Source organism: Chanos chanos, chromosome 9 (genome assembly GCF_902362185.1).
Source record: "Chanos chanos chromosome 9, fChaCha1.1, whole genome shotgun sequence".
Taxonomy (NCBI): domain Eukaryota; kingdom Metazoa; phylum Chordata; class Actinopteri; order Gonorynchiformes; family Chanidae; genus Chanos; species Chanos chanos.
The window spans coordinates 31,816,984-31,836,289 of record NC_044503.1 but is presented as its reverse complement, the minus strand read 5'-3'; the positions used below and the strand labels follow the sequence as shown (position 1 = coordinate 31,836,289).

At 43.2% G+C, this 19,306-nt stretch overlaps 3 protein-coding genes and 1 non-coding gene across 4 annotated transcripts in view; 2 read left to right on the top strand and 2 right to left on the bottom strand.

Annotated features, from left to right (window-relative positions):
• Positions 1-842: 842 nt before the first annotated feature.
• Positions 843-925, bottom strand: trnal-cag (transfer RNA leucine (anticodon CAG)). The gene has a single exon. It is a non-coding gene; the product is annotated as a tRNA-Leu (tRNA).
• A 3,457-nt stretch (positions 926-4,382) lies between these two features.
• Positions 4,383-7,548, bottom strand: LOC115820190 (40S ribosomal protein S27). The gene is given in 5 exon segments (XM_075353601.1): positions 4,383-4,681; positions 6,036-6,055; positions 6,058-6,146; positions 6,717-6,825; positions 7,515-7,548. Coding segments are annotated over 5 exon segments (267 nt in total). The 5' UTR covers positions 7,521-7,548; the 3' UTR covers positions 4,383-4,638.
• Positions 7,549-8,228: 680 nt separating this feature from the next.
• rab13 (RAB13, member RAS oncogene family) lies at positions 8,229-13,595 on the top strand. Its single transcript, XM_030783644.1, has 8 exons — positions 8,229-8,808; positions 9,976-10,036; positions 10,473-10,533; positions 10,865-10,942; positions 11,371-11,460; positions 11,982-12,047; positions 12,704-12,754; positions 13,112-13,595. The coding sequence occupies exons 1-8, from the start codon at positions 8,685-8,687 to the stop codon at positions 13,178-13,180; spliced, it is 600 nt and encodes a 199-aa protein (XP_030639504.1). The 5' UTR covers positions 8,229-8,684; the 3' UTR covers positions 13,181-13,595.
• Positions 13,596-17,179: 3,584 nt separating this feature from the next.
• fam189b (family with sequence similarity 189 member B) overlaps positions 17,180-19,306 on the top strand; it is a 5,864-nt gene continuing 3,737 nt past the window's right edge. The window contains exons 1-6 of the mRNA XM_030783597.1: positions 17,180-17,407; positions 17,657-17,713; positions 17,858-17,965; positions 18,295-18,411; positions 18,577-18,684; positions 19,004-19,164. Coding sequence (XP_030639457.1) covers positions 17,180-17,407; positions 17,657-17,713; positions 17,858-17,965; positions 18,295-18,411; positions 18,577-18,684; positions 19,004-19,164 — 779 coding nt within the window. The remainder of the gene's footprint in view (positions 17,408-17,656; positions 17,714-17,857; positions 17,966-18,294; positions 18,412-18,576; positions 18,685-19,003; positions 19,165-19,306) is intronic.

The following is a 19,306-nucleotide window of genomic DNA, read 5'->3' as shown; positions in this document are numbered from 1 at the left end:
TTCCCATGCCATAAAATCTAAACACATGGGCTCTCTCTGTGTCAGGAGCTTTGATGCAGACTGTATGTCTATCTGCATTGTTTCTGAAATCATAATGCAACCATTAGCAAATAAATGACGTTATACAAAAATGATACTGAGTCGTACTGTTGTGCAAAGCTGTTTTCTGTGACGTCTAGCACAGGCGAGAGTAGCTGAAATACAAGTTTATGTGTGTGGAGTTTAGGTAACAGTGGAGAACCCTGCCATTCCAGCCATGTCTCCACCCAAAGGTCAGGTTTTAACCAACTGGCCCCTGGCCTCCGACTACACAGTCAGGGTGGAGCTCTACACCTCTTCAGGCAATTTAGGTGAGTCTAAGTTAACAAGGAACAAGGTAGACAGGCATGTTTGGACCTGTCTTCTGTTTGTCTATTTGCCTTATGAAAAGGACTTTAACCACAAGAAATGGAATGCTTGTGTAGCACTTTGTTTTTTTTTCTTCCTTAATGTAATTTCTGTGTTTAAAACAGTGTTCCTCTCTCTATTTTGTCTTTCACCGGTAGCTCAGTGTACCTTAAATCAACGAGAAGCCATAGAAAAGACACTACAGCCTGAAGTGGGGCTGCAGTGCATTCTGCACTTTAGCGCCCCCCACCGATATCTCACCACATTACAGTCTGTATTCAGCACCGCATCATTGTATGATATGGACACCGGTGAGTGTGGAGTGGCAGTCTTTTTTTTTTTTTTATCTGAAAAAGAGTTTTTATATTGGGTAAAAGATTTTTTCCACTCATGAAATTTTTATGATAAGGTAACACTATTGATACCTAGGCAGGGAAATTTGGGAAAATGTTTGTTGTCAGAAGTGGGATTCGAACCCACGCCTCCAGGGGAGACTGCGACCTGAACGCAGCGCCTTAGACCGCTCGGCCATCCTGACATATGAGCGCTTGTAAAAGCCATGACTGTTATGAAGCGTGTGTCTGTACTGCTGTCCCTCAACCACATTCAGTGAATGTTTTTGTACAGTGTGTGTCTTTTAAGAATGGTTGTGTGACGAAGCAATGTAATACCCGTTTTAAATTGTTTTACTAATAGAGTTTTTTCTCTCTCTCTGTCTCTCTCTCTCTCTCTCTCTCTCTCTCTCTCTCTCACACACTCCCGCTCTCTCTCTCTCTCTCTCTCTCCCTCACTCTCACTCTGTCTCTCTCTCTCTCTCTCTCTCTCTCTCTCTCTCTCTCCCTCTCTCTCTCTCTCTCTCTCTCTCTCTCTCTCTCTCTCTCTCTCTCTCTCTCTCTCTCTCTCTCCCCCCTCCTCAGCTCAGTACGGCTGCAGAATCTCAGTCAAACCTCAGTCAGATTCTGTCCTCCATCTCCTGTCCTCCCTCTCCTTCTCCGCGTCTCTCTCCGCCTCCCTGCGGGGTCACTCGGCCCCTCCCGGCTATCCTCCTTCTCCTCTCTCCTTCCCTTCTTCCCCTCCTCCGGCCGAGCTCCCGTACCTTCCAGCGTTCTACTGTCCCCACGCCCACATCAGTCTCTCCTCCCAGCAGCCCCTGGCCCAGATCACTGTTTATGGCACCAAAGACATGCTCTGGTCCCTCAGAGTGAGTGAGAGAGAGAGAGAGAGAGAGAAAGAGAGAGAGAGAGAGAGAGAGAGAGAAGAGAGAGAGAGAAACTCTAGACTCTTTTATCAAGCCTACCGAGAAAGAAACTGTAAAGAAACTGTAAGATGAACACAGATGATAAGTATCAGAAAAGTCTTTTAATGATGGTTTATAAAGTTTAGTAAGAGCACTGCAAGCTTTTGTAATGCCTATTGTTTTGGGGTTTTTTAGCTTCATTTTCACCCTTTAATGAAGTTACTATTCTCTGGCGTAACTGTTAATTATGTTGCCCTCTGCCCTCTGTGTTTTCTGATCAGTTCGTCTCCGACAATCCTTACATCCTGCTCTCAGAGCCCAGTCCATCAGAAGAAGACCACACCCTCCTCCTGCTCTCTGTCTACACCTCCTCCGACCGCTTCAGGGAGCTGGCTCCGCCCCTCGCCAACATTACACTCTACACCCACCTGTCTCCGCAGACGCATGTCGTCATGGTGACCACCCAGGCCGACAACAAGGCAGAGACCAGTAAGAGGGAGAGAAACAACGACGCGCACACACACACCGCTTCACTCACACTTTTTTTACATCACGGTCTTTCACAAAACACGCTCGCACGCAGCGGAACAAAAAAAGGTTCGAAGGAAGGAAGATGAGAACTCAAGGTCGCTATATGACATAAGTATAAATCCATACGTACGTATACGAATGCACTGTTATAATTACAACGCTGTGTTTGTGTGTTCAGATCAGCTGGAGGCCGCGCCCAGGGATTCCAGTCCTTTCCACCAGTGGCTGAATTTCCAGTTCATTCTGGTGTTTGTCATATTCGCTGTGCTGGCGACCACAGCTGCTCTTGTCATAGGTATAATTACATTAACCCCCGTACAACCAGTGAAACACTCGCAGCTCCAGTTTCAACTGCTCATAGGCAAGCACGTTATCAACCAACCACTGCATCCGTATCCATCCGGACCCACGTCCCCACCGGTAAACGCGCCTGCGTGCCATATGAACGTAGGACGTATGCCGTATGAATTTTTTAGCCAGTAGCCACTCTGTCGGTTAAACTTCTTGACATGAACCGCGTCACGTTCAGACGTGCGTTATTATGTTGGAACAGGTTAGTTCTTCCTGTTTATGTTTTTATGACCTCATCCAATGAAGGTGGGGCCCACGTGTGTCGTCCTTTGATTTGGTCCTCGTACAGGTTCTTCCAACATGACGTGTATCAAAATCTTTTGAAAAAGTTGGTGAAGGAATGGCACGGACATACGTATATGCATTTTCAGAAAGGGATCCAAAGCTGAGACGAAACCTTTTTAATGTTTTCCATCAAAAATACTATGATGCCAAACTCCCTTAGTCATTTTTCCCATTATGACGTCACAAAAGAAATATTTGGTAAATCATTTTGTAGCCTCAGCCTCACCATTCTCTCAATTTCTAGTGTCCTTTCTTTATTGCATTATTAAACCTTGCTTTGTGTGTGTGTGTGTGCAGTGTACAACACCATGCTGTCTCAAATGCAGACTGTTCCTGTTGTCTATATGCCAACTGTTACGAAAGGTCAGTGTTTAATGTGGAAGGATAGGTCTCCCGTTAAGACTTTTCTCCTTTTTAAAGTCGTGCTGAGCTGTTTGAATGGGGCTGACTTGAAGATGTTCTGTGATATCACCCGTTCATATTTAATTATATTGTTTTGCCATATTGATTTGATCTGATTATCTGAGTGAATGACAGCGTTGTTCTCCTCCTGTTTTTCTTTTCTCCTAGCGGAGAACAGGTCAACCTGTTCTTCTCCCTGGATCTCTCCATCCCAGCCTCATGACAGAAATCTTCGGAGGAGATATTGGCTCTGGAGCGCTAACACACGCACGCGCGCACACACGCGGTTTTAAAACACGTCACGGGACAAGAAAAGCATGTCGCTGAAAAGACACACTCACGTGACCTCTAAGGTCTCTCTTACAGATATACAGAGATGATATGATACTTAAACAGACGCGCTCTCTTTCCAGCCGCTGCAGCGAAACGGTCCTCTGACGGCTTACCACTTTTCATTCTCCTGCGTTGGCTTTGATTATGTGTGTGTGTGTGTTCATTAGTATATACACTTATGTAAACCACTTTGAAAATGCTTTGGATTTCTTCTGTGGTGTCAAGTTGATTGGCGACGGTGAAAGTGCCTCTTTTGTACACACACACGCACACATCCGGCGTTTTATTCCTCTGTAGAGTGAAATGTCCGCTGTATTCACTGGACTGTGTCAGCGAGGGCCCATCTGAAAGTGCTTGAACGGTTTCACACTAATACCTGACGACAACAGAGAGTTTGAAATCGCCCAGATACGGAAGGGTGAAACGGCGTGACTTTTCAGCGCTCGTCTGGTGAAATGGTTTTGTTTCCCTTGGATCAGAAACTATACTTAGATATGAAAGCGCAACATTTTGTCAGTTGTGAAGATACAGAATTTTTGCACTGTGAAGAAACAGTCTTGTGGGCATTAATGGTTAGAGTGGTGACAATATGCTGTCCGCATGAGGCTATTCAAAAGCTATGTGTTTGTGTTTCTGGTCAATTGTGGGTTTTCACCACTACTAAACACACATTTTCTTCATCTGACATAGTTCTGTCTGGCACTTAAAGTCTCACAGAGGGAAGTGATTATGGAACAAATTCAAACTTACGCGAGGGTTGTAGTGAAATCACACTTCGGTGAAATCGCAAAACACGTCTTCCCACAAAAGAAAAAAACAAACAAACAAAGAAAGAAACAAAAAAACATTACTGCAATTCCTTTTAACCAAAAATTTTTTATTTAAAGTGAAAGAGAGACAGGATTGGAAGTTTGCCGCTCCAGTGACAAGTCCTGAGTCTAGCACACAGCCTGAATTCAGACACAATCAAACAATTTTTTTTTTCCTTCTTCATTTCTCCTCTTCGGCTCTTACTTCCACCTCCTCACTACGGGTCAGGTCAGAGGTGTGGTCTCATCCAAAGGTTGTCCAATCCTGGCTCTCCTTCTTTGGTCTCCCTTATCCAATCAAATTCATGAACGAGAGACTAGTGCTGCTTTCTTCTGAATGAGCATCCTGCAAAGAAAGAGAACCGCCCACGTTTAAATTTCAGCCAATAATATTATAATCAAACAAACACAATCCCTCACTGGTTTTGAGTTATATTATTTGCCTTTTGGCGTTTTAATCATTAACCAATGAAATGCTGTTTAGTTCCTCTTCTGCTTTCAAATTACTGCCCTCAATAAATTCAGAGCTTGACAAACTATAATACATTTTTGCTACAATTTCCACTTGGCTGGTCACTACCAGAGAAACAGCGGAGATGGTATATGCTAGAACAGGGACCAAACAAACACAATTCTGTCTTAAACCGGAAGAAAAAACACAGTGAGGTTGTGAGAAACTGTCATGTTCCCTGTGAGAGACGGTGTGATGGTGCAGTACTGGTTAACGGCGGGAGTCTGGTAATGGGACTGAAGGCAGAGAGGCAAAGTCTAGGGTGCCGAGAGCTTAACTCTGACTCAGCGCAAAACTATTAACGCATCGCCGAGGCAACGGCCTACGACGCGCCTCGGGGCACTACAGCGCGATAACGGAGAGCGGAGGAAACGGCCACGGTGGACTGCGCGGGGGTGGGTTGCCACGGCGACGGCACCGCTGAAAGCGCGCGCGCCTGTGTGCGCGTTGGGTGTAGTCTCTCAGGCATGTTTGTCTCCAGTCTAAGCATCTTAGTGTTTGTCTGTGTTCCTCGTCGTTGGGAGAATATTCCAGGCTTTTGTGTGTGTGTTTATTACTGACTCGGCATGAGTGTGAGAGTGTGTGTGGGTGTTTGTTTATACTCTGAGGGCTGTTCTCCCCCCACTCCAAATGCTCTCTGTTTTCTTGTACACCTCCCCCTCTTTTAATTTGTAGCTTCTGGGAAGGAATGCTACCCAGCCAGGGCACTGCTTCTGGGTTGAGTTTTGCAAAATACCAAAGAGGCTCCAACTTTCGCACTCTTACCGCAGCCTAAAGGCTGTGAACTCTTAGAAATTTGACGAGAAAAAAAAAACCCCTTTTGACGTTCTGGTGTTTGAAAATGCTTTAAATATTCAGTGTTATGTACTGTGCAGCAATTCCAGAAGAAACATTTTTTTTTCTATTCTAACTTTAGTTAAACAGAACTTTTGATTTTAGAACCTTCTTTCAGGAACGAGCCCGAAACTCTCATTGACTGCATGCATTTTGGTTTGTGGACTGATTAGCTCTGGACCAGCAGAGTGCCTTTTAACACCCGTCATAAAACAGCCTCTGACGGTCTTTCGGAGACGACCGTGATAATTCTGACGCTGAGCCATAATCCTGAGAGGAGGGTTTCGGAGACTTCAGCCTGTGTTTGTGTGAGTTAAGTGAGCCCTACAGGAGGAGCAGATGGCGATGTTCTTACCCTCTGTTAGACGGGCTTTCCCTCCAGTGGGCTGGCACAGCACTGTGGAGCACCCCACACACAACACCACTGTCTGGGCGTGACTGAACACCGTAGTGATCTTATAACAGCCTGAGAGGGAGACAGGGAGAGAGATTAAGTCTTTATACAGAGCAGTAGTCCAGACACACTAGCACATACCAGATTTGGAGCCACAGCCATGTTACTACGTTCAAAATTGAATATACAGATGGCTTTGCCTGACATGCAAGCCTTGCTGTATAGATCGATCAGCTGTTTCATTTAAACTGAACAGTGTAAATGAGTTCCAGTCCAAATAGAATGTTACATGTGAAGTAACAACATTTAAAATCCCAATTTTTTTGCAATCTGCTTTGTTACAATAGCAGGCAGCACCTCTCTGACAAAATGTAAACAGAGCGCTAGTCACAATTATGACAATCTGTACATCATTATGAAACCGTTTCCACCAGAACAAAAACCTTTGAAAACGTATAAACAGCTTAAATCAAAAAATGCGTCTGGCAATCTTTTGACTACGCTCGAAATGAACTAAGCAGAGAACTGTACAATACATTAAACGGTTATCCAAAAATCAACCCGAGTTTAGTCTGTCAGGGCTCACGGACAAGCGTTGGTCTAGGGGGGGAAAAAAAGAACGAAACTGGTCGAGATACTGACCTGGGCATTTGACGTCCATGAAGTAGGAGTTAGGGCTTTGTACAAGACGCTTCTTCTTGTGTCTCCTCCTTTCTTCCTCGGGGGTCGGGTGCAACAAGTCTTTTGCAAGCTACAAATAAAATAAAACAGATGATACGATGTTACAGTCAGTTTTCCCAGCTATCTGTCTAGACTCAAGCAGACAATGCGAGACAGAATGAGGTCAGGCAGTTGTGTGTAAGCAACCACTGTATCGTGATATAACCCAACGTTAAACGTTATTTGACAACACTGGGTCTAAACTGAGCTACCGATCTATCGAGCGTGACAAAGCACTCACATGCAGCTGTGTGGCTGAACTGAGACAACAAAGACCTACATTACATTCGTAACAATGGTAGTATACGCCAATCTTTAGGTTAACGTTTTAGCTATCTAGCTAAGTGCGCTGAACACGATTCGCATATTAACTTTAACTGAATGTTTGCACACGATCGCAAAATGTTCAAAGTAATGACACTGAAAGGCGAAATTGTTAGTCTGTATCGCATTTGAGTCTCGTGCCGTTCCCCGTTACAACATTCCCCTCCATGCTTCTAAGCGCGTGAATACCGCCATCTTGTCATTTCAGTTCACACTAACGGAGCACGGGCCCCTCGCATTTGCACTTAAAAATAACCCTGAACAAACCAAAATTCCTCGATCATCGGTTACAAAATAACATAAACAAAACATATGCACATCGTTCAAGCCAATATTGTATCGGAAATAGACGCTTAAAGAGCGCAAATACGCGTAATCAATACTGAGTACACTTACAGGCATGTTGGCGAGAATGAAGCCGCTGCCGAAAAGGAATTTCAACCGGAACTAGATTGGTGATATGAACGGGGCTAATGTGCAGGGGCAGGAAGTGCTCCGGTTGACATTTTTTAATACTTTGCTGGGTAGGCGTACAGTATACTAAACTCTTTGCAGTATTTTTAGTAGTTTCGTGAAGAGAAGACTTTCATGAAACCACCATTCAAAAATATTACAGTAAATCATTTCCCCCCCTTACAGAAATAGGTTCTGGTTTACCCGGTTTTATTTACTCAACAAATTAGAATCCCTCAACCTAAACGAATAGTCTCAGTTAAATGAATGCTCCAGACGTTACTGAGTGAGTTAGTACTCTACTGTACTTCGCAAAGCAGTCAGTTATATTCTTTATTATACAGAGTCCGACATATCGGCATGATACTCTATAATCAGCTGTATCGCTATTACAAAGACTCCATATTGGTCCTTAACAGCATGGCCAAGAGTTGTCGAGTTTCTTTAATACAAATATTAACTTATGACCAAGCCCATCATTTTAAATAACACGCACCTAATAATACTGTTACAACTTTTGAAAAGAAGCTAATGAGAAATGTTTGTGAAATGACGCCCCCTGCTGTTGCATTTTTTAATATTTGACTCATCACGTCCAGCTCCCTCTATCTGAGTGAAGTGGCATAAAAGTTCTTTTTCTACGTAAGCCTCCGGGAACTTGGGCTGGGGAAAGTTTTGGGCGAAAATCGAATCTGTTGTCTATGTATGGACTAGTAGCCTAGCCTACTGAATGGCTTTCAGCAAAAGAGAAAACTGGGACAAATCTCTCCAGCAATGACGAATGCGTGGCATTCTCCCATAGTAATGAGCAGAAATACCGACGGGATTTGATCCGGCATTCACTGTCTCGTTTCATGGAATTTATAACCGGGCAGAAACGGCCAGGGAAGAGAATCAGAATTTACCGGTGACATTTTTCTAGAAAAAAAGGGGGAAAAAACAGGTAAAGTGAATGAACAGTGAATAAACATAAGACAACCTCTCGGACTGCGTTGTTAGTGTCTCGTGCGCATGTAGTCAGAACAGAAAAGTTACCCAATCTTATAACTCTTCAACGTTTGAAACTTTTGAAACTTTTTATACGACATTGGTCGGACAACGGGCATACGGACTATGGCGAAGAAATACGACTTCCTCTTTAAATTATTGCTTATTGGAGATAGTGGAGTTGGCAAAACATGTCTGATAATTCGATTTGCAGAGGATAATTTCAACTCAACTTACATATCCACAATCGGTAAGTGTACACAACAAATGGTGCAACATTGTTCAACTTTGGACAATTTGTTTGACGTTGAGATCGGTTTAGATTTTAGTCTATTGAAGTGTTCTGATCTCATCTGGTTTAACAAGTGTTATGCCTATCCAGTTTATTTTTCATGTCAGCACTAGCCCTCACGTCACTTCATTCCAATCCAATCTTTGCCAGTTATCTATTCTCTATTCTCTACCTGCTTCAGTTCGGACCTGCACTGCTGCTTCATCGTGTGTGTTATTGTTTTGGCCCCTCTTTGTGTCTCTTCTCCTACCCCCTTGTACCCCCTCTCTCTCCCTCTCCCTCTCTCTCTCTCTCTCTCTCTCTCTCTCTCTCTCTCTCCCTCTCCCTCTCCCTCTCCCTCTCTCTCTCACACTCACCCACACACACACACACACACACACACACACACACACACACACACACAGTCTTTCCCTGAAGTTCCAACCCACCCCCATTCGCTATCTCTTTTGCAATCTCTCTCTCTCTCTCTCTCTCTCTCTCTCTCTCTCTCTCACTACATTAGATCATGACCGTCTTCCCTGGCATTTAGTGCGTTCACCCACATCTTCAAAAAGACAACCCTCCATTCCCTCCTCCTCTCCTTTCCTCCCTTATGAGTTTCTCTTTTTTCTCTTTTTTTTTTCTCCCTGTCCCACAGGAAGCAGAGCGATGAGGAAAAAAAAAAAAATCAGTAACTCAGTGTTGTAAGTCAGTCAAGGCATGTACGAAAACACAGAGAGACGTTCAGTGTAAATATTTCTGGTCTTGCTGCTCTGTCGCAGATATGACAGAAATGTACAATTGGCTTGGCTCTTATTTTCATATCTGATAAATCTGTTCAGTTCAGGGTTTAACCCATAGTCCATCCTTCCTTCCTGCCGCCCCTCTCCCTCTCCCTCTCCCTCTCCCTCTCCCTCTCCCTCTCCCTGTCTCTCTCTCTCTCTCTCTCTCTCTTTCTCTCTCTCTCTCTCTCTCTCTCTCTCTCTCTTTCTCTTTCTCTTTCTCTCTCTTTCTCTTTCTCTCTCTCTCTTTCTCTTTCTCTCTTTCTCTCTCTCTCTCTCGCTCTCTCTCTCTCTCTCTCTCTCTCACACACTCAAACACAACAGGCACACTCACGTTCTTCTTTCTCTGTGTCTGAACATATAGGCATCGACTTCAAAGTCAAGACCATAGAGGTGGATGGGAAAAAGGTTAAACTCCAAGTCTGGTAAAGTCAAAACTCTTCTCCTGGGCCTATGTTGTTCACTTTTGGTCAGTTCAGCTTCCAGCTCAGTCCTGTCACAACCCACATGTCACCGCCGCGCACCATCGGCGTATTATCTTGTAACGTCTGTTAAAAGTTAATCATGTATTAACTGGTTTCTGTACATTGAACCTTATGAACTGCAAATTCAGTCGTAATGACAGAAAGTCAGCAATTCGCTGTCATACCATGCAACAGATTTCCCTTGTTATGTTTAACAACTTGGAAACAAATTGCCAATTTCCAGGCCTAGTCGAGATTACAAGCCACTGGAAATATTTAAATCGTTAGTGAAGTAAAATCAAAGTCTGCTCTGTTCTGTTTTTGTTTTTGTTTTTTTCCGTCGTTGTTGTTGTTGTTGTTTTGGTGTTTTAGGAAGCTGTCGTTTTGTATTTAACAGGGATACAGCAGGCCAAGAAAGGTTCAAGACCATCACTACTGCTTATTACAGAGGAGCGATGGTGAGTTATACATGATTGGCACATAGAATTTTAATCTCTTTATCTGAATGGGTTTACCTGCGTTAAGGTGCATTTGATTGGCCGCTTATTTTCATTTGTTTGTTTGTTTAGTTGTTTGTGCATATGTATTGAAGTTTAGTTGTTGTTTATGTTTCTACTTGTTCACCTTGCTCTGTCTGTGTTAGTGTTTGGTTGATTGTCCTTTAATGTTCCTGAAGAGGGTTTTTTTTTGGTTTTGTTTTGTGTTTTTTTTTTTTGTCATTGCAACAGATCAAATGTGTTTGTGAAAAAAAAAGTATTCCATCTGTAATGTAATCATTCTATCCTTTAGGGGATAATCCTGGTGTATGACATCACAGATGAGAAATCCTTTGAGAACATTCAGAACTGGATGAAGAGCATCAAAGAGGTGAGAGAGAGACAGAGAGACAGAGGGACAGAGAGAGACAGAGAGAGAGAGAGAGAGAGGAAATTTCAAGAGGAAGAACCTGTTAACAGAATCAACAGTAATATTTTTTTAGCATTAACATGTTATGAAATCTCTCGCTAGATATTTAGGTCACACATTTCCCTTGTCCTTTTTAACTGTGCCCAGAATCAAACGAGGGCTGTGTTTGTCAGTATGTAACGACTCAAGATAACTGTGGCAGGAGAGAAACGTAATTCAAGCTTTTGGAGGGTAGTTTCAGGTCAAACACTCACAGGGGCTGGTAGAGGAACAAGTTTACTGTGACAACAAAAGAGAGAGCGAGCACACAGAGGATAGTATTGTTCAAATAAACCTCAGCAAACAGGTGACAAGGAACCGAATCTAACTCTGCGAACTACATTACCCAGAATGCCTCTGCCGGAGTCAGCCGGATGTTACTGGGCAACAAGTGTGACATCGAGGCCAAAAGGAAGGTCTCCAAAGAAGCCGGAGAAAAGGTGAGGCGGGCGTGAGCTGGCAGTTGTTTGAATAGTATATTGATTTAAAAAAGAGGAAATGAGTAAGTTATATCCACACACAGGAGGAGAGATCATGGTGACGTGTGACAAGTAGATACTGGCAAGAAATTTCGCAGCTGACTCCTCAAACGTGAAACTAATTTCCCTCTCAGTTCAACTTTACATCTGACTTTTAGTAAATGAAATGTGTTCAAAAGTTTAGTATATTCCAGAACCTTCTAAAGCTCAGTGACTGTGACATGTCCCCTTCTCATGTGGTGTTGAGCGTTTTGTAGGATAATGTTTGCGTGTGCATTCGCATGTATGTATTTAACAGCTAAACACTGTAATAAATTAGGTGCAGATCCACAAAATGTTTCAGAAAATGAAATGTATTAAACATAAAAAAAAAAGAAATGAACAGGAACGATTCATACAAAGGAAGTCGACAGACAATGTCCTCGTGATTGAGTGAGAAATGATTATTCCTCCTTTTCCCGCTGACGCTGTGTTCTCGACAGCTTGCAAAAGACCATGGCATCCGATTCTTCGAGACCAGTGCCAAGTCCAGCATCAACGTGGAGGAGGTGAGTGGACACAAACTTGTCTGCGATCAGTTATTGACCAACCCCAGGTCTGTTTTTCGGCAATATCACCCCTCCCCCACCCCAAACACACACACACACACACACCCTTACTCCCACCACGTTCCCGCATCGTTAATATACCGTATCAGAATTTTGCAGTAGCTGCTCTGTTAGTCCTTTATTCTCCAGCTTCTTATCATCTGTAAAGTATACGGAGAAAGGCTGGATCCATATCAGTTTACTTAATGTTTTCCAGTAAAAGGATTATTAAGTTTCACAAGCGATTTATAATGTATTTCCACTGTGTTTTTTTTCCCCCAATGAAATGGTAACATTATTTTGTAGTTTCGATTATTTGTGGTCTCGTGGAGTGCAAGGGAAGCGGGATGACTAATCCTGTGCTAATATGGGGAATTTTTCTGGGTTTTGTTGGAACGCACCCTGTACAAGTTAGGAAACAGGACCAATCCACTCAAAGCTAATGAGAAACGTCTGCCGTTATTAGAAGACAGTTTGGAGAGAGAGAGAGAGAGAGAGAGAGAGAGAGAGAGAGAGAGAGAGAGAAAATGCAGCGTTGTTCTCTGGATATTTAATTTTCACACACATGTCTAAAATGTGCCACCTGTTCTGTCGTGTTCTCTTCCCTCCTCCTGCAGTCCTTTGAGTCTTTGGCTCGAGATATTCTGCAGAAATCCACCAAGAAGCCGGTATGATTTTAAGAGTAAACACACGCACACACACACACACACACACACACACACACACACACTGGCACACAGGGCATTATGAACTGTTAAACTGAGGCGTGTCCTGTTAGTACAACAGTAGTGTGTGGATTTAATGGTTACGTCAACCTAAGTTTATACATACACATGACTTACATTTCGTGTGTGTATTTAGATGGATGTTTCGCATTCGTGTTCAAAATTTGAGTATATACTGAGTATATTTTAGTTTATATTCATGTATGTGTTGTGATTTATATATTTAGTGCTTGTCATATTATGTCATTCCGATGTGCTAATGTTTAGTCTTTATTATGTTTGTGTTTGTTCTCCTCACAGAGTCCAGCAGGTCGTGAGGTCAAGCTGACCACTACAGAGAAAAAGTCTTCTAAGTGTCTCCTGCTTTAAATGTTTCGCAAAAAAAAAGAAAGAAAAAAAAAGAGAGGGAAAAAATATACATACCTGCACAAAATTCTGTTGTGCAGGAACTCCCCAGTTCTATCAAACCTAAAAATACCCCCTATGCAAACACACACACACACACACACACACACACTCATTTCTGCAGGACCAACATGACACACACTCCTTTCACATTCCACATGTTTTCTGCTTAGCTCAGGGCTAAGTGAGATTTTGCAGATGCACTTTGTGAGGTGGCTTAACTCCAGCCTAAGACCTGGGTTTGCCTGGCCCTGTTCCATAATAGGGTTTGCACCCAACTTTTAGGGCAAAGCTTCAAACCTCCATTCGGCTGCAAGAGATTTTTTCATTATTAGCCTCTGCACAAATAGAGGTCAAACTGACAAGTACTGTAAAACAGCGCCCCCCCCCCCCCCCCCCTCCCCCCCCCTACACACACACACACACACACGCACAATTTCTGTTCCCGCCCCTACACCCACACTCAAAATCCAACTGATCAGCTAATTATCAAGCTCTGGTCCAGTTGAATCAGACATGGTGAGAGTCATGAAATATATGAACTAGGGAGGGTTTAGAAACACTGTACTGCAGACCTGACATGACACACTTCTGTCCACACACACATTCTCACACACACACACACACACACACATATGCATGATCCTGCAGAAAGACCCAACACACACACATAACATGCCAAAATGGAGCAGTATTATTGTGTCTGAAACGTGTATGGAAAACAGCATGGTTTGTGGAAAGTATTCAGTGAGAAATAACAGTTAATCAGCGGAGAACAGCTGTAGTGTATAATGGAAAAAAGATTCCTGGATTGTTGTTTTTTTTTTTTATTTCATTTTCGCATTTTCATTACACTGTCAGAACCATCAGCCCAATTCAGTAACTGGGTCACCACGGATATAGTTATGGTACGTTTGCACGCCGTGTCAACTAGTGTCGCTGCGTCAAATGTCGTGACACAGATGAACATTCTAGAAATAAAAGTGAACCACTGTGGTTCAGTTTGGAAAACAACATTAGTAAGCTTAATCAGAACTTTGTAAATTGTATGTCTAGTTTGAGAAAATGTAAGAAGTGGGGAGATATAAAAGTGACAGGTATTCTGCTCTTTGATGTTTCTTTTTTCTTCAGATAACCAAGAACCGGGGAGGGGGGTGTTTTAGAAAGCGGGTTTAGTGAAAAACTCTGAATGAGTTAACTCAGAGCAAGTAGTAAACCTCCTAATAGAAGAGCCCTATGACTTTCTTTTGCTAGGAGAATGAAGCTATAGAGCTCTTCCATTAGGAAGTTTGCTACTTACCCTGAGTTAACTAAATCTGATTTATCACTGAACCCTCTTTCTGGAATAACACCGCCCCCCCCCCCCCCCCCGCGCGCTCTTTCTTACAGACAACATGAACACACATTTTACAAAGTTCTCTGCACCTTTAGAAAAGACTAGAATGATTGTGCAGAAATAGAGTACGGATGGACAAAGTAATGTGTTTGAGGGAAGGATGAAAGTGAATAAATGCAAAAGAAAAAAAAATGTATGATGAAAGTGTATAGGAGAAAAAAAAAGAAAGGAGCAATAAAGGAGTGGTTTAGGAAGGTAAAAATAGAAAGAAGTTGTGCTGATGTGAGTGGATTAGGTCAGATTGAGTGACCATGAATGACTGTGTGAACCCAGCTCTGCTGAATTGTTTTTCTGTGTTTATTAGAAGCAATAAGTCTGTCTCTCTCTCTCTCTCTCTCTCTCTGTCTCTCTCTCCTCCTATGACTATGCACCTTTTACTTTCAGTACAGATTTTTTTGCACCCTCTATAACACTCTGTCAGAAAAAACAAACTTTTTATGAGCTTCATTGAAAAAATAAAGGTGAAAATTTGAAGTAATCGTTTCCATTCCACAAGAATTCTCTCTCTGTCTCTCTCTCTCTCTCTCTCATTAGGATTGATAGATTGTTATACACTGTAGTTTTGACAGTTCATGTAATTTATTATGATGTATCACAAAACCTTCAGTATTAAGGGGTCTAAAATATGGGCAGTGATTATGGATGAATGATGAGTTGTGATTTTGTACATGACCAAAAAGTTGTTTATTTTTATTTATTTATTTATTTATTTTTTTACTTTTCCCTTCTCACAGGCATAATCAAAACTTGTTTTATTTTTTTTTCCCAAGGTTTTCACAACTGAGTGTTTTCCTTCTGTCTTTCCAACGGGAAGTATGTTACATTCACTGCTTTTCGCGTTACGTGCTCAACTTACGTATTCTTTCTTTTCACTCTTTCCTCTCCTCTCTGTCCTTTTTAATAATCCACCGTTATAATTTATTCATCTCCTCTTAATTTCCGTAGGCTATTAATGTCCACATCCATTCTTCAAGGTAATAACTAACAGAGGCAAGGTAGTTCTTTCTCCCTTGTATAGAAAATATGAAGCTTCAAATGCTGAAAGGTATGGAAAACATATTTCAGAGAAATATGAGAACCATAACCTACATAACCCTATCTGTTGGCTCCATCAGGTACCAGTGATTGCTTAGCTTACTATCAACCAATGTAGTTGGGCGTCTGGAAGAAACATTCACATATAATTTAAACAAACAAAAGGCTAGATTACATTCTGTTATCTGTTAGGAATTGTTCAAAATATACATTACAAGTCATTACTGGGCTGCATCTTCCCATCAGTGTGATTTGTCTGCGCATACACACCGAAGCTTGGTTGCTTGGCAACCGCCCCTCCCGTGCAGCATCAGCACCTCACACTCAGTGGAGGTTGTGCCGCATTAAGGAAACCGCATGGATTCTTCTATTCATTATGGCACGCTTTACGCATATTTTTTATTTCGTCATATTAAGCTCATACAGCAAGCATTAGATCATCTTTTTTGACAAGAGTTTTTTTTAAAGATGTAGAAGGAATGATAGAGAAATGCGTCGGTTGCTGAGCCAGTTGACAGATAAGAGCTATTCATCACGTTAAGATGCTTTTGAGTCTAACGTGACGTAGCGTACAGTGCACTCAAGCTCATGTCCGGGATACGGACACTACGGAGTTCCGCGTGACTGCGGGAGGAGAGGAGAGGGGGGAGGGAAGGGTCTACCGGAGAACTCCCACGGAGGTGAAACGGAGAAGACATCTGAGGCACAAAATAAGACTATTTACACCCGACATTTCGAAGAAGCGCATCCTTATCGGAGCAACCGCGGTCTTTTAGGGGGGTCAGAAATTGACGGGTTTTTCGTACCAGATCATCCCTAAGCTTGGTTGTTAGCCTTCTATCTTGTTCTTTTGACTTTACTTTCCGATCTTTTGGGACGATGGAACAGAGCCTAGCGGGACCTTTGTGAAAACAAACAAATATTTCGGGTCCTGGGTATTCTGAAACCCCCCGGTTTTCGCGGTTTTCCCGCACTCCAGGCGCTCTCCAAGGTGCGTGACTGCGGGGGATCGTGAGGACTCAACCTGCCGGGCCTGCCCAAGGATGCTGTAGCCTCTCGGCCTGTTTCTTGGCCTCGGGTACTGCAATGCCACAGGGAAGGCGAGCGAAGGAGAGAGAGGGGGAGACGACGGGAGTAGTACAGAGGCGGGATGACTTCCAAGGATGTACAAAATCAAATGTTAACGAAGAATATTTGAAGATTCGTTGACGTGAGCATGAATTGAGCCCTTGGGTAGCTCAATTGTAAGTCTATTGCGTCGCGCGAGGGGTTTGGGCTTGCGTGAAAGAGTTGGTGTCCGTTCAAGACTTTCTCGGGCTGTATTTGTAGAAAGAGTTTCTCATGCGTAACAAAAACATTCCCTCTCAGTGTGCTCGTTTCAGCCATGGGACAATAATAGTGGACTACTGTGTGATAATTTGCGCAAGCCTGACTGTTCAGAACGGTCCTGGATGATCAGCATCGCACGCGCATACACGTTAAGCTGGATTTTACATTCATATTGCTGAGTGAAACTTTTGTGGGACTCGACCATGCCCTCTCCGTCGGATTCAAGCAGCGTGGCTTCGATGTCGGGGTCCCGGGTTTTGTCCGGTAGCAGGAGAGGCATGTCAGCCAGGAGTAGCGCGAGGGTGCTGCTCTATCTCGGCTTGTGTCACCTCGGGCTTGGCGCCATGGTGCTGGCGTTTAGTTTCACCAGCCTTGCGTTCACCTCGTCACCGCGCGTCAGGCAGTCCTGCCCGTTTTGGGCTGGTTTCTTCGTGAGTCCCTCTCTCTCTCTCTCTCTCTCTCTCACTCTCTCTCTCTTTCTAGCTCTCTCTCACTCTCTCCCCCACCTCTTTGATGCTCTTCATCCAATTCTTCATGAAATGTAACTTGTAATTCATACAGCCAGTGCCATATGGATATGATTCTATTACAATATCAGAAAGAGGTGATATAGGCTAAATAAATTGGATTTGCTAAGAAATATAAAATACTGATTACATACTGATTCTCACTCTCTGTAGGTTGTGGCCTCTGGAATAGTTGGTGTGATTTCTTGGAGACGACCCTTCACATTAGTGGTATGTACAGTGAGCTACAGGACAACATATTGGTCTTGAGTGTGTGTATCTCTCTTTGTTCATGCTTCTCTAGACTGAGTGTGTATTTGTATTTGTGTGTGTGTGTGTGTGTGTGTGATGTACTTTGTTGTTATTTGATTACAGGTGTCTCTGTTCATGCTGCTATCTGCAGTATGTGTTATTCTTAGTTTGGCCGGTTCCATGCTCTCCTGTCAGAATGCTCAGATGGTCAAATCTTACCTCACCTGTCAGGTAATTTCTCTTCTCTTCTCTTCTCTTTTCTTCTCTTCTCTTCTCTTCTCTTCTCTTCTCTTCTCTTCTCTTCTCTTCTCTTCTTTTCTCTTCTCTTCTCTTCTCTTCTCTCACAACTCCCAATGTTCAGCCTTATTTTTTGTTCTAAGTCCCTGCTGTGCTTCTGTTGTGCGGATTAGCCTATGTATATTTGTATATTATGTTACCAAATATGCCCGAGTGCATGTTTGTGTGTGTCACCGTCTCTGCAGTAAACTGTGTGTGTGTGCGTGTGCGTGTCTGTGCGTGTGCGTGTGTGTGTGTGTGTGTGTATTTGTGTTTTATTACAGGTAGAGAATGGCTTATGCATATGCTGTGATCCTAAGCAGATGTGTTCTCTGAATCAGGATGAAACGCTAGTTCTCTACCTTCACGCTGACTGCCACTCTGTACGCCACCAGCTCAAGGTCTGTGAGTTTTCTCTCATCCATATCTGTGTTAGTGTGTGTGTACGAGAGAGAGAGAGGGAAAGAGGGAGAGAAAACATAAACTTGCTTTAGCATCTTGTTTTTGACTCAAAATATGTATGTGTATGCGTGTGTGTGTGTGTGTGTGTGTGTGTGTGTGTGTAGGACTTGCTGTTCAGTGCCTGTGGTCTCAGTATTCTCTCCACCATTGTCTGCACTCTATCAACTGTTACGTGCAGCATCCACATCTTCTCTCTGGATTTACTGCATCTAGTGAGTACACACACACACACACACACACACCCCATCACAGACACACTCAGAAACACCCACTAATGCTGGCACACACACACTCTATGAAAACAATACTGTTGTTTACATAGGAAAAAACAATTTCCTTTTGAGATGTTCTTTGCTATTCTAGAAGTCCGCAAATCTCTCTCTCTCTCTCTCTCTCTCTCTCTCTCTCTCTCTCTCTCTCTCTCTCCCTCTCACTCTCTCGCTTGCTCTCTCTCTCTCTCTCACTCTCACTCTCTCGCTTGCTCTCTCTCTCTCTCTCTCTCTCTCTCTCTCTCCCTCTCACTCTCTCCAGTTGATTCCTCATCGCTCTCGCTCTGTTAACCCAGAATGCACCACTCCTCAGGATGCGTTTCTGACCAATATGATGGACTTTGAGGAATTTGTCCCACCCATCCCTCCGCCCCCTTATTATCCGCCGGAGTATACATGCAGCTCTGAGACAGACGCTCAGAGGTAAGAATCACACAGGAACACACTTAAACCTACAAACACACACACACGCGCGCACACACACACACACAAGCCTACACCTACACACACATACACACACACACACACACACACACACACACACACACACACACACACACACAAG

Excerpts from the sequence above, each read along its gene's own strand:
- rab13 (XM_030783644.1), top strand. The coding sequence starts at position 8,685 with ATGGCGAAGAAATACGACTTCCTCTTTAAATTATTGCTTATTGGAGAT. Across the intron at positions 10,943-11,370 it reads GGATGAAGAGCATCAAAGAG|AATGCCTCTGCCGGAGTCAG; the intron begins GTGAGAGAGAGA and ends TACATTACCCAG. Across the intron at positions 11,461-11,981 it reads CCAAAGAAGCCGGAGAAAAG|CTTGCAAAAGACCATGGCAT; the intron begins GTGAGGCGGGCG and ends TGTTCTCGACAG.